The 16,909-nt window shown below is 64.3% G+C and overlaps 1 protein-coding gene across 2 annotated transcripts in view; it reads right to left on the bottom strand.

The window, feature by feature from the left end:
• The window catches only part of WNT7B (Wnt family member 7B), a 50,827-nt gene extending 35,475 nt beyond the window's left edge, over nt 1-15,352 (bottom strand). The window contains exon 1 of one of the 2 annotated variants that reach the window (XM_046646485.1): nt 14,711-15,352. In XM_046646485.1, coding sequence (XP_046502441.1) covers nt 14,711-14,806 — 96 coding nt within the window. In that variant the 5' untranslated portion in view covers nt 14,807-15,352. The remainder of the gene's footprint in view (nt 1-14,710) is intronic. The other variant, XM_046646486.1, reaches the window with a different exon arrangement.
• Between the last annotated feature and the right edge of the window lie 1,557 nt (nt 15,353-16,909).

Here is a 16,909-nt window from a genome sequence, read left to right as displayed (position 1 = left end):
TCAGGGTGGGTCTTGCTATCCCATTGCATAGATAAGGAAACTGAGGATGCAAGAGAACACCCAGCAGAGAGCTTCGTGAGTGCTGGGCAGGGATGAGGGTGTCCCAAAAGGAGGCAAAGAGAGAGGCCAGAGGCAGGAAGGGACCCAGCTGGGAAATGAACCCATCCCCCTGCCCTCCTGGCCCGCCCAGGCCTATTTCCTGTCTGCACAGTGAGGGGCTGAGGCAACAACCTAGGTACCTGTAGCTGCATCTGAAAGGGAGCTCCCTGGGTCTGAGGTCCTGAGTTCGAGTTCTGCTCCGCTGCTGACTCTCGCTGGCCTCCTGGAGCCTCAGTTTACCCATCTGTCCAATGGGGTGAACTGTCCCTGCTTGTTGGCTGGGTCTCCCACAGGCCGGCTGCCTCCACCGTGGGTCCTGCCTGCTGCAATCTTTCCAGGCCACTGCTCCGCTCAGCTCGCTGCCCGCAGTGTTCCCGGGGAAGAGAGCAGAGCGTCCGCCTGCTCCCTCACGCCCCCGGCGGTCAGTTGCCCCCCCCCCCCCCCCCCCATAGCTGGCATTCCTGGCCTGGTATCCTGGGACCCCACCCTGGGGAGAAACCACGCAGCCTAGGAGAAAGCAGGTGGTGGGCAGGGGGTCTTGGGCAGGGCTGAGGCTGCCAGAGGTAAGCAAGCCCAGCCAGGGCTCCTCCACACCCCTCAGTGCCACAGGGAGCTTGTGGCTGAGGGGGCACAGAGGGCTGGGGGGGTCCATTCAGCCGCCACATCTGTCAGATCTGTGAATCAGGACCTCACCCAGTCATTGTGACCCCAAAACCTCAGGACATTGACCTCTGACCTCAGAAACTTCCAGACCTCTGCTGGGCACCTAGGGCCAATGTTGACAGTCCTGGGCTTTAGCCACACTGAACTAGCAACTCCCCCTCTAGGGGCACCCTCCCCCTTCCAGCAGCCAGGCAAGATTCAAGGCCCAGCTTGGTGCCTCCTCCTCCAAGAAGCCCACCCAGTCTCTCTTCTGCTCTCCCTTCCCGCCTCCCAGCATGGTCGCATCTATGCCAGGCTCCCAACGAGGCCGTTGGGGGCTGAGATTCAGCACCACCTGTCTGGCCAGGCCACGGCCATGCTTCCTGCACCCTCTGCTGAGCCCTGGACTTCCCCTAGGCCTTACCCCTGACCTCTCTCCTTGCTTCCCATGGGACAGATGGGGACACTAACGCCAGAGGTGCCACGGCACCTGAGGCCACACATCGAGCTGAGGCCCCGGCAGGGACGAGACCCTAGCCCCGGCCTTGGCCTCAGCCCCGATGCCCCAGATCTGTCGGACGCGGGGGCGCCTTGCAGGCCTGGGTGACCAGGATGCCAATCTGAAACCTCAGGACAGACGGATGGACGAACAGGCAGGCAGAACAGGTGGGAGGAAGCTGGCAGGCCCCACTGGCCCACGGCCAGTCTGGGAGTCTGGGCACCTCATGGCTTAGCCAGCGCCTGGGCCTTCCTGGCTACTCTGGGCACAGTCTGAGCAGCAGATTTGGGGGCCAAGACCCTGAGGACAGTGGACAGTGAGCCATCAGCTCTGTGCAGGCTGCAGGGCAGGGCCAGCATCCTGGAGCGTCCCTCTTCCAGGAAGAGATGGGGGTGGGGGCCTGCCTGGGCCACTCAGCACCTCAGGGTGGAATATAAGCCCCATCCAGGCTCTCCCCAGCTCTATGGCTCTGCCCTCTGCTCTCAACAAAGCTGGGGACCCCCTCGGAGCCAGGACTCCCTGGGCCCAGCTCCCTCACCATCCATCTCACTTTTTAAGCAGCCCACTGCCTGGGGCTGCTCTAGCCAAGAATTCCTGGGCCACCAGGGCCTCCTAGCCAAGAGCCTCAGCTTGGATGCCTTGGAGGACAGGGTGCTCACTCCCCCAGGAACAGCCCACCCTACCCCTGGCTGTGAGGACCTAAACAGTGTGGTGAGTGCTTACAGGGGCCAGCACCTTCAGAAGACCTCCCTGGGCTCATGGGCCCCAGGCCTTGACCGAGGTGGCGAAGGGTCCCAAGCAGCCTTCCAGCCTTCCAAGGCCAGCCCTGGGCTCCTGGCCCTGTCGCCCCCTCCATGCATACTCCTTGAGCACCCTCCATGGACTGGCTGCCTGGCACCCCAGCCTATTTCATAGGCCTGAGGCTCAGGAAAGGAAGCTGGGCATGCCAGACACCATGCTCCACCCCCAGGGCAGTGCCACCAAGGCAGTGATGACCCTGCCGGAGCAGTGACAGGGGCTCGGTCCATGGGTGTGGCCAAGCCAGCATTTCAGCCCACTCCAGGGCCTGATATGGGCGCATGAGCACATAGAACTGGCCCCGGGAAGATGGGGACTGCAAGGGATGGATCTGGCGCCTTCTAGAAGGGGCGTGTCAGCAGCACCTGGAAATTCCCAGCACACCCCGCCAGCCCTGAAGTCACCCTGGGAGGGCCTGAGTCAGGCCCCCAGCCCATCCACTGTGCCAGACTGCACCTGCCGGGGCCAGCACATCTGGGGCCCAGAGGCCTCTGCCACCACTGAGCAGTAGGCCCTGACCAGGTCAGTGGGCCTCACTGGGCCCCAGACACACAAGCATCATCCAACCGTCCGACATGTGGCTACTGGGCTCCCACGGAGTGCCCAGTGCTGCGCTGGGCACTGAGAGGACAGCGGTCAACATAAACCACAGGCCTGGCCTCTCAGAGCTTGCGTGGGACAGTGCCTCCCTCCCACACTCGGCCACCCACGAGCCCTGTAGATCCCGAAATCTGTCCCCTCTCCTCAGCCGCCAGGGGCCCAGGCCCTCTATCTGAGACCAGCCTCTTCCCATCTCCCCCACTGCCGGTCCCGACCCAGAGGGTCTTTCTTAGCTCAGGAGGAAGCTGCCCATCCCTGCCCTGCTTAAAACCTGCTGCAGCTCACCAGGCCTGGGGCTGATGCCCCCGCCACCACCCAACCTCACTTCCCACCCTAACCAGCTGCCACCCACTCCCCAGCCCCCAGCCCACTCCACAGTCCTCCCTCCAACAGGGATGCCATTCTCTCTAGCACATTCTTTAGGACCCAGGTCGGAGGTCACCTTCTATAAGAGGTTTTCCCTGGCCCACCGTCATTGCAGGCGGGTTAGGGGCTCCTGCTGTGGGCACAACAGGGCTTCGTGTAAATGATGGTGAGGGAGGGAGGGAGGGAGGAGTAACGGGGGCTTCCCAGTTATACCTGCACACATGGCTAGTTTTGTTCACTGGGTCCAGGGGCTGCCGTAGACGCCGCGGGTGTGGAGCACAAGCTCAGAGCGGTGGGGAGGGCTGGCGGGAAGGGGAGGAGGGAAGAGGTAGGCCCCTGGGAGCATCTAGGCCCTTCAGCCAGATGGAGAAACCGAGGCCCAGAGAAGGGGAGGGCTGCCCCCAAGCTTGCCTTGAGTCCACAGCACAGGGCACACGGCACACAGCATACAGCATCATACACACGCTGCCCTGACAGAGCTCCCCAGCTGGCTAGCTGGGGCTACCTTCTCTCTCTGCTCAGGCTGGTCTGAGCCCCTTGGGTCAGGGCCCCAGGCAAGGCGGGGTCCCGCAGCAGGAATCTGAGGAACTCTTGGCTCCCCCACACCGACCGGGAAGGCTGCCCCTCTGGCTCCAAAACTGAACTTGGAGGCACCCCTGAGGCCTTGAGAGAGCCCTCGCTCAGGAGCCTCAAGACTCCTGGTAAACAGACAACCCTAACCAGCTGGATTAGTTGGTTTCTCAACCCAGGAGAGGCTCCAGGCAGCAAATTAGAGGCAGTGGAGCTGCCGGACGCGGGAATCCCACATCAGCAGGACCCTCCAAGAGGCAGCACAGACCTAAGAGCCAGACAGACCCGGGTTCAAATCTGAGCTCAGCCCCCTTGAGCGTGACCTGGAAAGTTCCTTGGTGCTCCCACCCTCATGCTCCCCACTCCACTACCTCCCAAGTGGGTGGCCCTTGCTAAGCTCCCCTTCTCTGGCAGCCAGGGAGGAAACACATGCAAAGCAGACCCCGGCCGGGACACACACATCAGCCCCACGAGAGGAGGCCTTTCCAGGGGACCCCAATCCTCCAGCAGTGGAAAGCGAAGCCCTGTGTCCCCCAGTCCAGGGCCTGGGGGATGGTAGTAGGTTCCAGAGGAATTCCCACTCAAAAGAGTTTTTAAATCTGTTTTACCACTTGGGACAGTGAGGGCCTAAGTCCCAGCTCTGGACACTCAGCCCCCTGGCAGCACCGACACCTGCTACAGGTAGGGTGAGCTGAGACACCACCCAGGGCCCCTTCCCTCCAGGGGCCTGGCCCATTCGCAGCCTTGCCACACTCTCCAGCATAGGGAATAACTCTGGTCTGGGAGGCATGTGGGAAAGTGTCAGGAGCAGGGAGGGCCACGGCAGGGGTGGGGTAGGGGGTGATCTCTGGAAAGCGGTGGAGGTCCACAGGTGTCATCGAGATGGGGCTGCCAGGGGATGCTGACTCACTCTCTTCCAGACCACAGCTGATGCCTGGGGAGCTGCTTGCCAGCCAGCGGGGCGTCCTCCCTGGTCCCGCTCTGAGCAGCTGGTGGGCTTTAGGGTCTGTGGCGCCAAAGGCTGGAGGCTGCAGAATTTCAGTGTCTTGCATTCACAGACTCAGAGCGAGCCCCTCGTGGCATCCCCAGCACCTCAGAGGCCATATACTCCACCGGAGGCTGGGAGAGGCCTCAGTGGGCAGGGTTCCAGGCTCCATGCTGTGCTCTGCCACTGAGGTTGTGGGATGACCTTCTGGGGCCTCAGCATCCTCATCCATAGAGTGGGTCAATCACACCACATGGCTGCCTTGCACAGAGGACCTATGAGTGCTGGCTTCCTTCCAGGCAGAGCCCTTCCCCAGCATCCCTGGCCCTTACTCCTGCATCTGCTTGTATGCCTCCAGGGCCAGAGAGCTCACTGCCTCCCTGCCAACAGTGGGGCTGGCCCAAGCTGCAGGCTCCCCACTCAGAAGGTGAGGATGCCCTGCAGGGGGGAAAGGACTGGGAGAGGGCCTAGACAAGTGGAGAGCTCTGTGAAGGAGACAGGGAAGATGGAGAAAGGGAGGAGGGCGCGCACCTGTGCCCACCCCCACCCCGCGGCCAGCTCGAGGGGAGGCCCCAGCCCGAGCTAGGGAAGGAGGACAAACGGTGGTTTTGTCCTTGGCCAGCGGGCGGCCCGCACCACACAATGACCCTTTCATCAGACTGAGGGAGCCCTGGGCCGGGGTTTCATCTGACAAGGGAGGGCGCCCGGCCTTCTGTCCCCTTGCTGGAGGAGTGGGGGGGCCCGAGCCCTATCTGAGCCGGACCCAGGGCCACAGAAACTGGAGGCCTCAGGGGGGAGCCAGCTGACGTCCGCCCCCCATCTGCCCCAGGGGGAGAGAGGCTCCAGGAGGTTAGGAGATTGGCCACAGGCCACACGGAGGGGCCCTGTTCTGGGTACTCGCCCCATCCTGAGCTGACAGAGGGTCTGCGTCTCCACTATTAAGACCTCCATCCCATCCTATCCCATTCCATCCCCTGCCACCACCCTCAGGAGCTACTCAGGGTAGTGGGACCACAAAGCATTGGTCCAGATCCCCAGCAGGTGTCTGCACTCCCCTCGGCTGTGCAGCCCTGGCCACCTACCCCCTAAGGCTGGCGTGAGGCTCCAGGGGACACAGTGGGGGTGGACGGGGCAGGGCAGGGAGCATGATTTGCTGGGCCTGTGTCCAGTGTCCCCAGAGAAGCCGAACGCAGAACCAATGTGCAGTCCGGGCCTCGAAAACTACCTCCCTTCATGGTGATCTCCTCCCACCCAGGGCACCTCCGTCGGCTGCCTGCACCTCCCCTGAGAGACCCCAGGACTCTTCTCCCTGTTGGATTCTCCCATAGAGAGAATCTCCTCTCAGAGGTGGCGTGGAGCTGGCCCTAGAGCCAGGGGGACTGTTACCCTGGGCTCTGGGTGACCTCAGCCAAGGGCCTCTCTGCTGGACCCCAGCATCCTGTCTGCCCAGCTCTGCAAGAGCTGTGAGGCTCCCTTGAGAAGAATGCTGGGTGAACATGTTTGACAGTGGGTGTTGTTCTTTCTTCTAGGAGTCTCTTGTGTGTTCCTGTTTAGGCAACTCTTATTCATCCTTCAAAATCCTGTCTAGATGTCACCTCCTCCAGGAAGCCCTCTGAGACACCCTAGAGAGTTCATCACTCTCCCCTGAACAAACACGGCAACTGAGCCTCCCTCTGTGTCACTGACGGCCAGCCTCCCTGCTCCTAATAGCTGAGAATGACCACATCTCCTGAGCCCTCACTGTACACCAGGCACCCAGCTGAGCACAGCTCTGCACTTGCCTGGTGAATTCTCAAACCCCCCCAGGAGGTTTGAGTTCTCATGGTCCCCACTGTACAGAGGACACAGCTAAGGTTACGGGATGCACCCAGGCAGTAAGAGAAGGAATGGGATGGAGACCTGGAATCCCGGTCTCCATCAGGCCCCTTGGCCTCACAGGGACTCATGGGAAACCTGGTTAGAGAATGGGTCTTTCTCCTGCAGGCCTCATACACAGCTGTGGAGCCCACTGCAGCCCCAGGAGGAAGCTTACGAGGACCCACCTTCTCCTCCCGCCCCTCTGTCCCCACATCCAGGGGCTCGAAAGGAGTCACTTCCAGAATGCACCATTCCCCGCTTTACCTAGCAGTCAATGAGTCTCACCCCCATGTCAGTGGTTTCCTGGAGTCTCTGTGATCAGAGCGGCTCCATTTGTACATCTCCAGCTTCGGGGGAGGGGGAGGTCCCTTGGGGGTTGAGAGTTTACCACAGTCCCCCGCTCACACCTCTCTGTGTGCACACCACTCTACAGAGCCACACATGCTTCCAAGTCCCAACAGGGTGCGGGCCCGACCTGACCTGGCCACAGAAGGATCTCCCTCCCAGCCATCGATGAGGAGACTGAGGCCCAGAGAGCCCCACGGACCTGCTGGAGGCCACACAGCAGAGCTCATCCCCCACCTGGACACACACAGTCTTCCAGGCTGGGAGCTACTCCTCCCAAGGGTGACCTGTCCACGCCTGAGCCGGACGGCCCCATTCTGCCCCCTACATGGGCTGCGACGCTGTGGAAGTGGGCCTGATTCAGCACCACGCCCCCCCAGGGTCATGCCCACAGGGCTCTGGGACTGCGGTTGGCACCACCAATAAAGCCACAGCGGCAAAGCCGGGAAGAGGCCCAGCCTTGGCAGGACAGTGGTGAGCGCCCCCCACCCCCCCACAGCCAGGTGGTCGGTGAGTAACCGCCCCGTCACCCATGACTCACTCGGCTCCCCAGAGCGGGCGGTCACCATGAGAGCCTCGTACCGGAAGACCTGGGGGATCGTCGTAGCCAACCCCCACATCTGGGAGGGAGAGGCCAAGACCGGAAAGGACCTGCCCAAGACAGTAGGCCAGCCTTGTCCTGGCACAAGGTCTCAACCAGGCCCCCATACCAGCTGATCCGGCACCACGGGCCCTCCTCTTGGCCTGTGGTCCCCCACCTGCCCTCCCTTGGGCCCTTGATGATCCCCACCAGCCCTGGGACCTCCTGTTCTGACAACACAGGCTCAGAGAAGGGCAGAGCTGGCCAGAGCTGCCTTAAATGGCTGGCTGGGCCAAGCTCAGCGTCCAGCGGGGGCTCAAGGCCCTTCCAGGCCAGCACACCCGTCCGACCCAATCAGTGGCAGGGGCCCAGGCATGCATCTGGGATTCACTGTGCATGAACCACAGCCCAGGACAGGGAGCTGGGAGAGCAGCCCAGATGAAAGGGGCAGGATCAATTGTCCGCCAGTGTCTGTCATCCCAGCAATGGGATGCCTTCTGGAAAGTTCTCTGGAGCAGAAAGAAGCCTCTGCCCCTGGCATCCTCAGATCCTACAAAGCCAACCTTCTTGACATTCCTGCGGTACTCAGGTGGGCTCGCTAGTGACCCCCAACAGTTCTCAAAGCACTTCCGCACTGGCTGCCCCCCCTGCATCAAGGCATCTGTTCACAGACGCTCAAGAGGGTCTTCTCACCATGCACACTTTCATCTGCATCCCTGGGGCTCTGCTCACACCCATGGCATCTTACACACCTGGTGAACCCTGTGCCCACCCCAACAGGGCAGGGGAAATCCCAGCGAGGGCCGAGCCTCCCTTGCCTGCTCCCGGGAACGCCTGGGTGGGCCTCTGCTCAGGAAGCCTGGCATCAGCACTTTCCTCACCGTGGGGCCGAAGGCTAAGCTGGGCTGGCGCTGGGGCCGGGTGGCTCAAGGCAGGGGCAGAGTCTGCCTTATGGTCGCCCACCCCCTCGGGAGCCCAGCACTGGCCCAGGAAAGTTTGGGAAAGCTGTTGCCTTAGGAAAATTTCTGCCAAGAAAGCTGGCAGTGCACGCTCGGTGGGTGAGCCTGTGTGGGATGGCAGTCACTGCAGGCCTTGACTTGGGGGCTGACCCCAAAGGAAAACTTGGGGTCTATGAAGGTATACTGGCCACCACCTGCCCCAGAGCCCCCAGAGCTGCTGCCTTGGCGCCCACTCTCATCAGCTCCTGAGCCCCTTGCCCAGCTCCTCCTCTCAGATTCTTTCTCCAAACCATCCTGGAGGACTCCTGGTTTCCCAGTCCTGGACACCTCCCCGTTAACGCCAAACCTCCGCCAGCTGGCTCCAAAAATGATTTCTTAAGCAGACTAGCGGCCCATTCTCTAGCAAGGCTCGAGATGGAGGTGCTGGGGATTCCGGGGGCAGAGAAGCCTCCCGGCCTGAGAACCAGAGCCTGGGATTCCAAGGCCCCCTGGGTTGATCCATTTCCCGGGAGGGACTCGAGAAGCAGGACTCTCTGGCCTGGCACTTCCCTAGCCTGAGCTCCCAACGATCAGGCGTCCCCACCCGCCAGCGCCCTGCCGGGCGGCCTGGCCCCCCCCCCCACCCCCACCCCAGGCGAGGCCTCCGCAGCCGGGGCTGCCCGCCGGGCCTGGAGCGCTCTCCGCGCCCCGACCTTGTAATTATGTCCCACAGCCCGGGAAACCGCGGGCCTCGCAGCATCTGGCTGCGGTTGCGAACTTTTGTTTCAAGATGCGCGACTATTTATAGAAGGAAAACTGGTAGGATAGTAATTTCCTAGGAGCTGGAGAAGAAATTGGCTGCGTCTCTATTAAAAGGGGGTGGGGGCGCAGCGATTTATTAGGACTGCGGCCGAGCGGGGGGAGGGGGCGGCGCAGGGAGCGGGAAGGCAGCGGCTGCCCCCTCTGGCCGCGTTAGGCGACCCCGGACGTGGCCCGCGTGTAAAGGAGAGGCAGAGGGAGGAGGAGGGGAAAGGAGAAGGGAGGGACAGCTGGCTCTGAGGTTTAATCAGTAGCATCCAGCTTAAATTCCCCCAAACGGCGGTTCCATAAATCAAACTTCTTTTTAAATCAGAGGCCAGAGCATATGCGTCCCATTAGGAATCGGGCGAAGCCACCGCTGCGCCGACGCGCCCCCTCGGCTCGCTGGGCCAGGCCGGGCTCTGCCGGGAGCTTCCCGGAGCCCGGCCGCCGCTGCTCGGCCCGACGCACACGCGCGCACACGCTCTGCGCGCTGCCCTGGCTCAGACACCTGGGCGCACCTCGGCCGGTTGCACGCGCGCACCGCGCGCCCCCCTCGCCCCAGGTGAGGAGTCGATCAGGCCGCTCAGCGCGGTAGGGAGGAGCGAGGAGCCGCAGCAACCTCCGAGGACAGCTTGGGCGCTGTCTAGTGGGGCGCAGCGTGCACGTGTGTGCCAGTGTGTACGCCGGGGGGGCGGATGTGTGCCTGGCCTCTCTCGAATGCGGCGCAGCCGTGCGGGCCGCGTGGATGTCCAAAGGGAGGCGAATCCCGCTGGTCCAGGACTCGACTGGGACACGCAGGGAATCTCCGCGCCGCCCGCTCGCCCTCCGGACCTTGCGGTCGATGCGCACAGCCTGGTCTACCCCGGCAGTCGGGCCTCTATAGCTGGCCACACTCTCTTTGACCCCAAAGCCGGAACTTCTCACTGCCGCAGCCGCCCCCCAAGTCCTCCACCTCGGCTGCTTACGCCGGCGAGGCGACCCAAAGTCCCACGGCTTCCGCGCTCCGGGCACCCGGCGCCCCGCCCAGGGTCCTGACTACTGCGTTCCCTGCGCGTCCCGCTCCAGTGCTGGAGGCCGGGGAGGAGGGTCCCCTGCCCGCCCACCCCACGTGCGGCCCGCGGCACTCACAGGTAGCTGCCGCTGGACAGGATAAGAAAGATCTGCGGGCAATAGACGGAGAGGAGCGCGCTGCGCGGCGACAGCAGGAGCATGGTGGGCCGGCGCTCCTGGCGGGGTTGGGCAGGCCCCGCGGGCAGGGCGCCCGGGTCAGCTGAGGCCGGGGTCTCCCCGAGGTAGGGCGGCGACAGGGCGCGCTAGGGACCCTGGTGCGCGGGCCCCGGCGCAGTGGTCGCCCGGGCCCCGCCGCCAGGGCCGCGCATCGCGCTGGGGCTAGGGCTGCGGCGAGCGCTGGGGCTGGAGTGCCGTAAGGGGCAGCGGGCAGTGGGCAGCGGGTGCGCCTCGGCCGCCGTCTGGCCCTCCGTCCGTCGATCGATCGGAACCGGCTCTGTCGCTCGCTCTGGCTCACGTCTCCAAGTCTCCCGAGGCGCGCAGCTGCCATTGGACAGGCCACCCCTACATCCGCCTCCTCCGCGGGCGGGTTTTTCAAAGGAGAGGCTGACCCAAGCGTGCGGCGGGAGCCGCCCCCAGGGCTTGCCCAAACTGCTTTGGCTCGGAACCTCCCCCTACCCCCGCCTCAAGTTCAGCGAGCCACACAGCTCTGGCTGGCTCTAGAGGGTGCACCTTGGGGCGAGGCACCACGGGGTAACCGCGCGGGGGCGTGCGCTCCTCTTGGGGGCTGTGCTCTTAGCAATGTGTACTCGTGTGTGCACGCATGTGCCTCCATGTGCCTGTGTGTGCCTGCGGGAGCGCGGGTGCAGGTGTGTGTGCACAAATGCACCGTGTGTGCCGCGCCACTGTCTGCTTACGCCCCTAGTTTTGGTGAGGCTGGCTGTGGGTCGCCCCACTCACTGCCACAGCCAGCCAGGCCCAGCCGGGCAGCGCTCACCTGTGCACTTGCTCACTGGTGTCTCTGCAGCATCTTGCCTCTGAGTCTCTTTGGAGGGGCTGCCAGTGGGAAGGCAGCCCCAACAAGTGCACAGAGGCCCCCAACTCGGGCTTCCCCTTTGCTCTCCTTTGAGGAGTTGCTTGGGAGGTGTGCTGAGGAGCAGATTCACAAGGACACACTTTAATGAACAATCCTCCTTCTTCCAGTGATTTTTTTTAAAGCCTCAAACAGAGGTTTTGAGTCCCTGCTCCTATTGTCTGCCAAGCCTAGCTACCTCTGAACATCCCTCCAGATGCAGTGTAGAGCCTAGTGTAAGCTGGAGTGAAGGCACAAAGCAGGGACGATGACAAGAAAAGAGCAGTCGGTACAATATGGCCAGAGGTCCCAGGGGGAACCGCTGGCTTCCAGACCTGCTGTGGAGACATCCCCAGCCGCCTTCTGCACCTTCACCTCTCTGGATCCTGGGCTCTCAGGCCCCTCGAGAGCCGCCTGCTTCTCCCAGCCCCTAGAGCAGGGGGCAGGCATGAAGCAGGGCTGTCCCTGGGACTTCACGACCCCAGTTCCAGTGGGCAGAGAGTGCCCAGACTCCAGATGGCTCCTCACGGCCCTGGCGTGGCCTCCTCCAGGGCTGCAGCTTGGAGGATGCTCAGTCCCAAAGCGAAGGACTGTGACTCCCCAAAGCCATTGGAATTGCCCCACATCCAAGGCACGTCTGCTCTTGAGGCCCCGACCCCCGAAGGGATTGCCAGGACGGAGTTCTCCGTTCCTGCTCGTCTGGGAGCTCCGGAACCCCAGGGGCTGCGCATCTGCACTCGCACCCAGGCTGAGGGCACAGGTGTGCGTGGCAGCTGCGTGCACGCAGGTAGGAGGGGGAAGAGGCTCACTGTGTACATTTCATAAACACGCGCCCATGGGTGTGAGCTGGCGGGCTGTGGTCGCCGAATAGCCGCCCAACACATTCAGTCTCTGATACGTGGTTGGAATTTCACGGCCCTACAATCCCCCCTCCTGGGATTCCGAGGCCCTGGAATACATCACCTGAAGGAGCCCCCAGGGCACCTGCAGGCTGTGACATCGTGCTCTTTAACAAGAAGAAGGGCTTGACTGGTGCACACAGGTGTTTATCAGGACACCCCCCACCCCAGGGCAAAGGCCCCCAGGCCTAGCCTCCACAGCACCCGGTGAAGAAGGTGCTACTGTTACCCCGTTTTTTGGATGAAGGTAGGTGGGCCAGGAGGTTAAAGAGCTCACCCAAGGCCACCAGGTGAGGAGTGAGGGGGAAGACTGACTCCAAACCTCGTCCTTAACACACTGGGCTCCCAGGTCATTTAATGCTGTAGGTCACACCTGGGCCCCGCTGCCCCCTCCTCCCCACCTTGTGCAGCCAAGAAGCCATGGCTTGCAAAGAAAGCAGGCGCCATGACTCCACCATGGGGTGGCGGGGGCCATGGCGCTGCCGGGGTGGGGGTGGGGGCTGACCCTCCCCCTTCCCCGCCCTCTCCTTTGTAGATGCCCGGTGGCTCTCTGCTTTTCTGGGTGTGGCTCCACAGTAGGGTCTGGAGACCACGTTCTTTCCTCTCCCCGCTAGGAGTGAGAGAGTCTGTGTTTTAGAGGGCACAGCAGAGGGAGGAGGTCCCCCTTCCAGGGCTCCTTGGTGGGGGCAGAGGGCAGAGCTAGGGCCACTGCCTGGCTCTCTTACCCACTCCCAGAGAGGCTGGCACAGGTGCCTGGGGGCACAGGTTGTCTCACTCACGGGGCTTTCTACTCAGACACTGGCCACCATTCTGTTCAGGATGGCCAGAGCTGCAATCCCATTTATAGAGGGGCCCGGGCGGCTCAAGAAAGAAGGGGGAGGGGGAACCTGCCCATGGCCATGTGGACCTCGGAGCCCTGGGAGCAGCCCTGAGAGCCCAGGTTGGGCACCATGTTCAGCTCCTTCTGCTGCCTGGAGGTGGGGAGGTGAGAGGTGGTCCACCGACCTCTTCCCACAAGCTGGGGGCAGGGGGTCTGTTCTCAGATGACTCCTGCTGAGGAATTGGTGCTAGGAAGTGTGATCAGTGATGGAGGCCAGAGCCAACTCCAGTCCCAGCTCCTCCACTTACTCTTGTGGGACAAGTGACTTGCCTCCTTCGCTGGGTTTCCTAAACCTTGAAAAGAGAAGAGTAACAGCTTTTAACTCCAGGGTTGCCGGGAGGGGACAAGGCCTCGGTGCTGAGAACCAGGCAGCAGAGAGCCAGCCTCATTGGGGGTGCCCATTGCTTTAGAGGGCACGGGTGAGTAACTGCAGGGGCTGCTGGAGAGGCCTGAAAACAGCGCCTGGCTCCCCACCCCCACACCCCCCCAGATTCAACGCGCGCACGCTCACCTCCCATAAATAAATACCCAGGGACACAGCCTACACACAGACCCACGATAAACAAAGCCACCACTGGCCTCAGACACGCCCGCCCAGGCCTGCAGAGCCGAGGCTGCGACAGCGGGCTTCCAGCCCTGCCTCTGCAGCCACCGGCCTCACTCCCAGCAGGCTCTGGGCCTCAGTTTCTCCATCTGCAAAACGGCGGAGGGGGCGATGGACGGAGGTGCGAGGGGCAAAATGATTCTCAGGACCTGGGAAGCCGCGTCTCCGCCAGCGGCACCTGAACTGGGCCTTCCCCGTGGGCTGTTCACCGGCTTTGGCCGCGGCCGGGATCAGGCCTGCCTCCCAGCCGCTGTCGGCGCACAGTAGGCGCGCAGGGCGCCGTGGCGCGCGGGGTCGTGGGCGCCCCCGGCGAGGTGCACCGCACCCCCGTATGGTCACACACCCCCACCCCCACTTCGAGCGAGGCCGAGACAGATTCTGTCTAAAGGAGATCGCAGCTCAACAGGTAAGGACTCGGCTGGGTTCAGGAATGTGGAAATACGACTCAGAGCAGCTACTGCAGCGAGCAGCGAGCGCGGCCCGCCGGGCCAGGCGAGGGGGAGCGCAGCGAGAGGGGGCCGGGCCGAGGGCCCCGGGGCGGGCGGGGGCGCGGGGCCCGGACCGAGCCCGAGGCGGCCGAGCCAGGCGCGCGGCCCATCCCGAGCCAGCCGGACGAGTTGTCAAGGTAATTTCAACACGTCCGGGTGATGGATAGAGACGAAGGGCCGTGGCGGGTGCCCCGGCCTGCGCGCTCGCGGTCGGGGTGCGCGCCCCCCGCCCGCCCGGGCCTCCTCGGCTGCCCGATGCCCCCCGCCCCCCGCCCCGGCGCGCCCTCCAGGCAGCGAGCGCTCGGCCCGGGCTCGGCGCCCAGCGCAGCCCGGGGGAGGGAAGGCGCGTCCCACCCCCGGGGCCTAGAGCCCAAACAGGTGAAAGTACGCGCCGGGCACGCTCGCCGCTACCCGCGAGCCTGGCCGCGGCCGCCCGCGCGTCCTCCTCTCCCTCCTCCAGCCCTGGGCTGGGCGACCCTTGGGAGTACCCGCCGTTCAGGGGGCTCGGCTGCGTCTCTGCCGGGCCAGGCGAGGGTCCAACGCACACAGCCCAGACCCGGATCTCCGAGAGCCGCCTGAGCCCCCTGCCGTCCCCTGGTCCCCGCGAGGACCCCCTGGAGGCGGCTTCTGCTGGCTGCCCCAACCCTCGGCGGCGACCCCTGCCCACGGGGATACTCACCCAAGCTTCACGTACAGGACGCCAAAGCAGAGAAACACGTAGAAAATCCACTTGCGAAAGTTTCTGTGCATGATCCAGAGAGGGGGGCTGCGCCATAGACAGCGGCGGCCGGAGGGGACGCGCAGGCCAGGCGGGGAACGGGCAGGGGCGGGGGACTCCGGCGGACAGCTCTCAGCCGGCGCTGCGGCTCGGGCGGCCGGCGACGCGCGGGCACTCGGCGCGCGCTGCCACCATGGTGAGCCCGGGGCGCCGCCGCTGCCGCCGCCGCGTGCACCTGGGGGAGTGACCTGGGCGGGGGGCCTCAACCTCGGAGCCGGGCTGGGCAACCGCGGGGCCCTACGAGCGCCAGCCGGGGCCAGGGCCCGAGCGCAGCGGGCGGGCAGGCGCTGCCTCCACTGGGCGCAGCCGCCTGGGGCCGTGCGCGCCTCGCCGAGCGCCGCGGCGGCCAATGTGTCCGCACTTGTCGGCCTCCCAGGTGACTCGCGGCCCCGGCAAGCGAGCTGCGAGCAAGCGAGCGCGCCCCAGGTAGGAGGATCCGCCTCCCGCCCGCCCTCCTCGCTCGCCGCGCTCTCTCTCTCTTTCTCTCTCTCTCTCCGTCGATCCCTGGTTCTCCCCTCCCTTTTCTCCTCCCTCCCCCGTGGCACACAAACGCATCCACCCTCCGGACCCCCCTCCCCAAGCCAGCTCCCTTCCGATAGCCCTCCCGGGATTGGGTGGGGGAAGGAGGATTGGGTGTGCGATGGCGCGGGGGGGTGGGGGTGGGGCGTAGGGGAGGGTGCGGCTCGCAAGAGACACCTGTGGCGGGGCCGGCCGCTCCTCTGAGCCCGCGGGGGTGGGGGGCCGGGGAATGGCTGGTACAGGTCGCAGTGGCCACTTGGCTAGTGGGGGAGGGAGAGACCACCCACTCCCGTAGCCATTCTGGGCACGCTTCCCCTCCCCCTAGCAATTATCCACGAGGGGTCCTTCTGAGCCACACCGTTAGCCCAGGCGTCGCTGCGTCCCCCGAAGATTTCGATTGGAATCCTCCTCCCAGCATCCAGGGTCATCCCCACCTGTCAGCACTGCTTCCAGTGGCGCTAACTCAGAGTGGGGACAGGAAAGGGACAGAGGCCTGGCTAGGTACAGGGGGATAACTCCAATGCCTTGGTCTGGGCACCCTTAAGGGGGCAGAGAGGAGGATGTTGAGGGGGCTTCTCTGTCTTTGGGGGAGGCTCCTGGACCCCAGGGGTTCCCTGCCACCCCTCCCCGCCGGCCCCGGTCCCGCAGTCTGCGCGGTCTCCTCTGTCGTGCCAGGCTGGGAATTCACGTTCAGCGCCCAGAGCGCGAGGTCAGGACGGCCGCGGTGCCTCGCACACCCAGAGCCGTCTGGCTTCGCTCAGTCCGGAGCGAGTGGGCGCCCGAGCCCGGGAGACCCTGCTGCTCCGCCCAAGCCCTGGCTGTTCCGAGGGGGCGGGACGGTGACCGGCTGCCTCACTGCTGTCCTGGCAAAGCTCCTCTCTTGCTCCGCGGCTCGCTGCCCTGGACGCCTTGGAGCGTGCCACTCTTGAGCGAGCGGCTGAAACTGAGAAGCGCTCAGTCCCCAAGGACCAGCTAGGACCCGAGTCTCACTGGGGTGTGAGAATGTGTGCGGGAGCTGGGGGGAGGGGTGTTGACTCCAGCAACTCTTGGTCCAACCGAGCTAAACCCAGGCAGGGACTCAGAGCCTGCCTCCCTCCGTCCCCCGCAGTCCCGCCCGACCTCCTGCCCCTGATCCCCTCTTAATCCTTTCAAATCCCCTGAACCTTTGCCACGACCCGGGCGCGGGCCGGTCCTCGGCCCCTGGATCAGAGGCGGGGCCGGTGCAGCTGTGCGGAGCCGGGCGGATGGGGAGCGTTCCCAGATGAAAGGGACGTTGGAGATAATCACGGGCACGGAAATTGAGGCACAGAAAGAAGTGAAATGACAATAGCGGCCTCAGCCCCCGAGTGTCCCCCGCGCCTCTGAGTCCCCAGATGTCACCCCATTTCACGGAACGGGAAGCTGAACCCTAGAAACAAGAGGGTCCCGGTCGAGCCCTCGCAGCCGGTGGCTGGAGCGGGGCTGGCTCGGGAATGGGGAGCCGCGGGAGGAGCTCGTGCGCGCGGGCGGATGCTGCCACCCGGTGGCGACACGGCGACGCTCGGACACGGGGACGTGTGCGCGCCAGGGCCGGGGGCGCGG

Source organism: Equus quagga, chromosome 19, assembly GCF_021613505.1.
Source record: "Equus quagga isolate Etosha38 chromosome 19, UCLA_HA_Equagga_1.0, whole genome shotgun sequence".
Lineage (NCBI taxonomy): Eukaryota > Metazoa > Chordata > Mammalia > Perissodactyla > Equidae > Equus > Equus quagga.
This window is presented reverse-complemented; position numbering and strand designations above follow the sequence as displayed.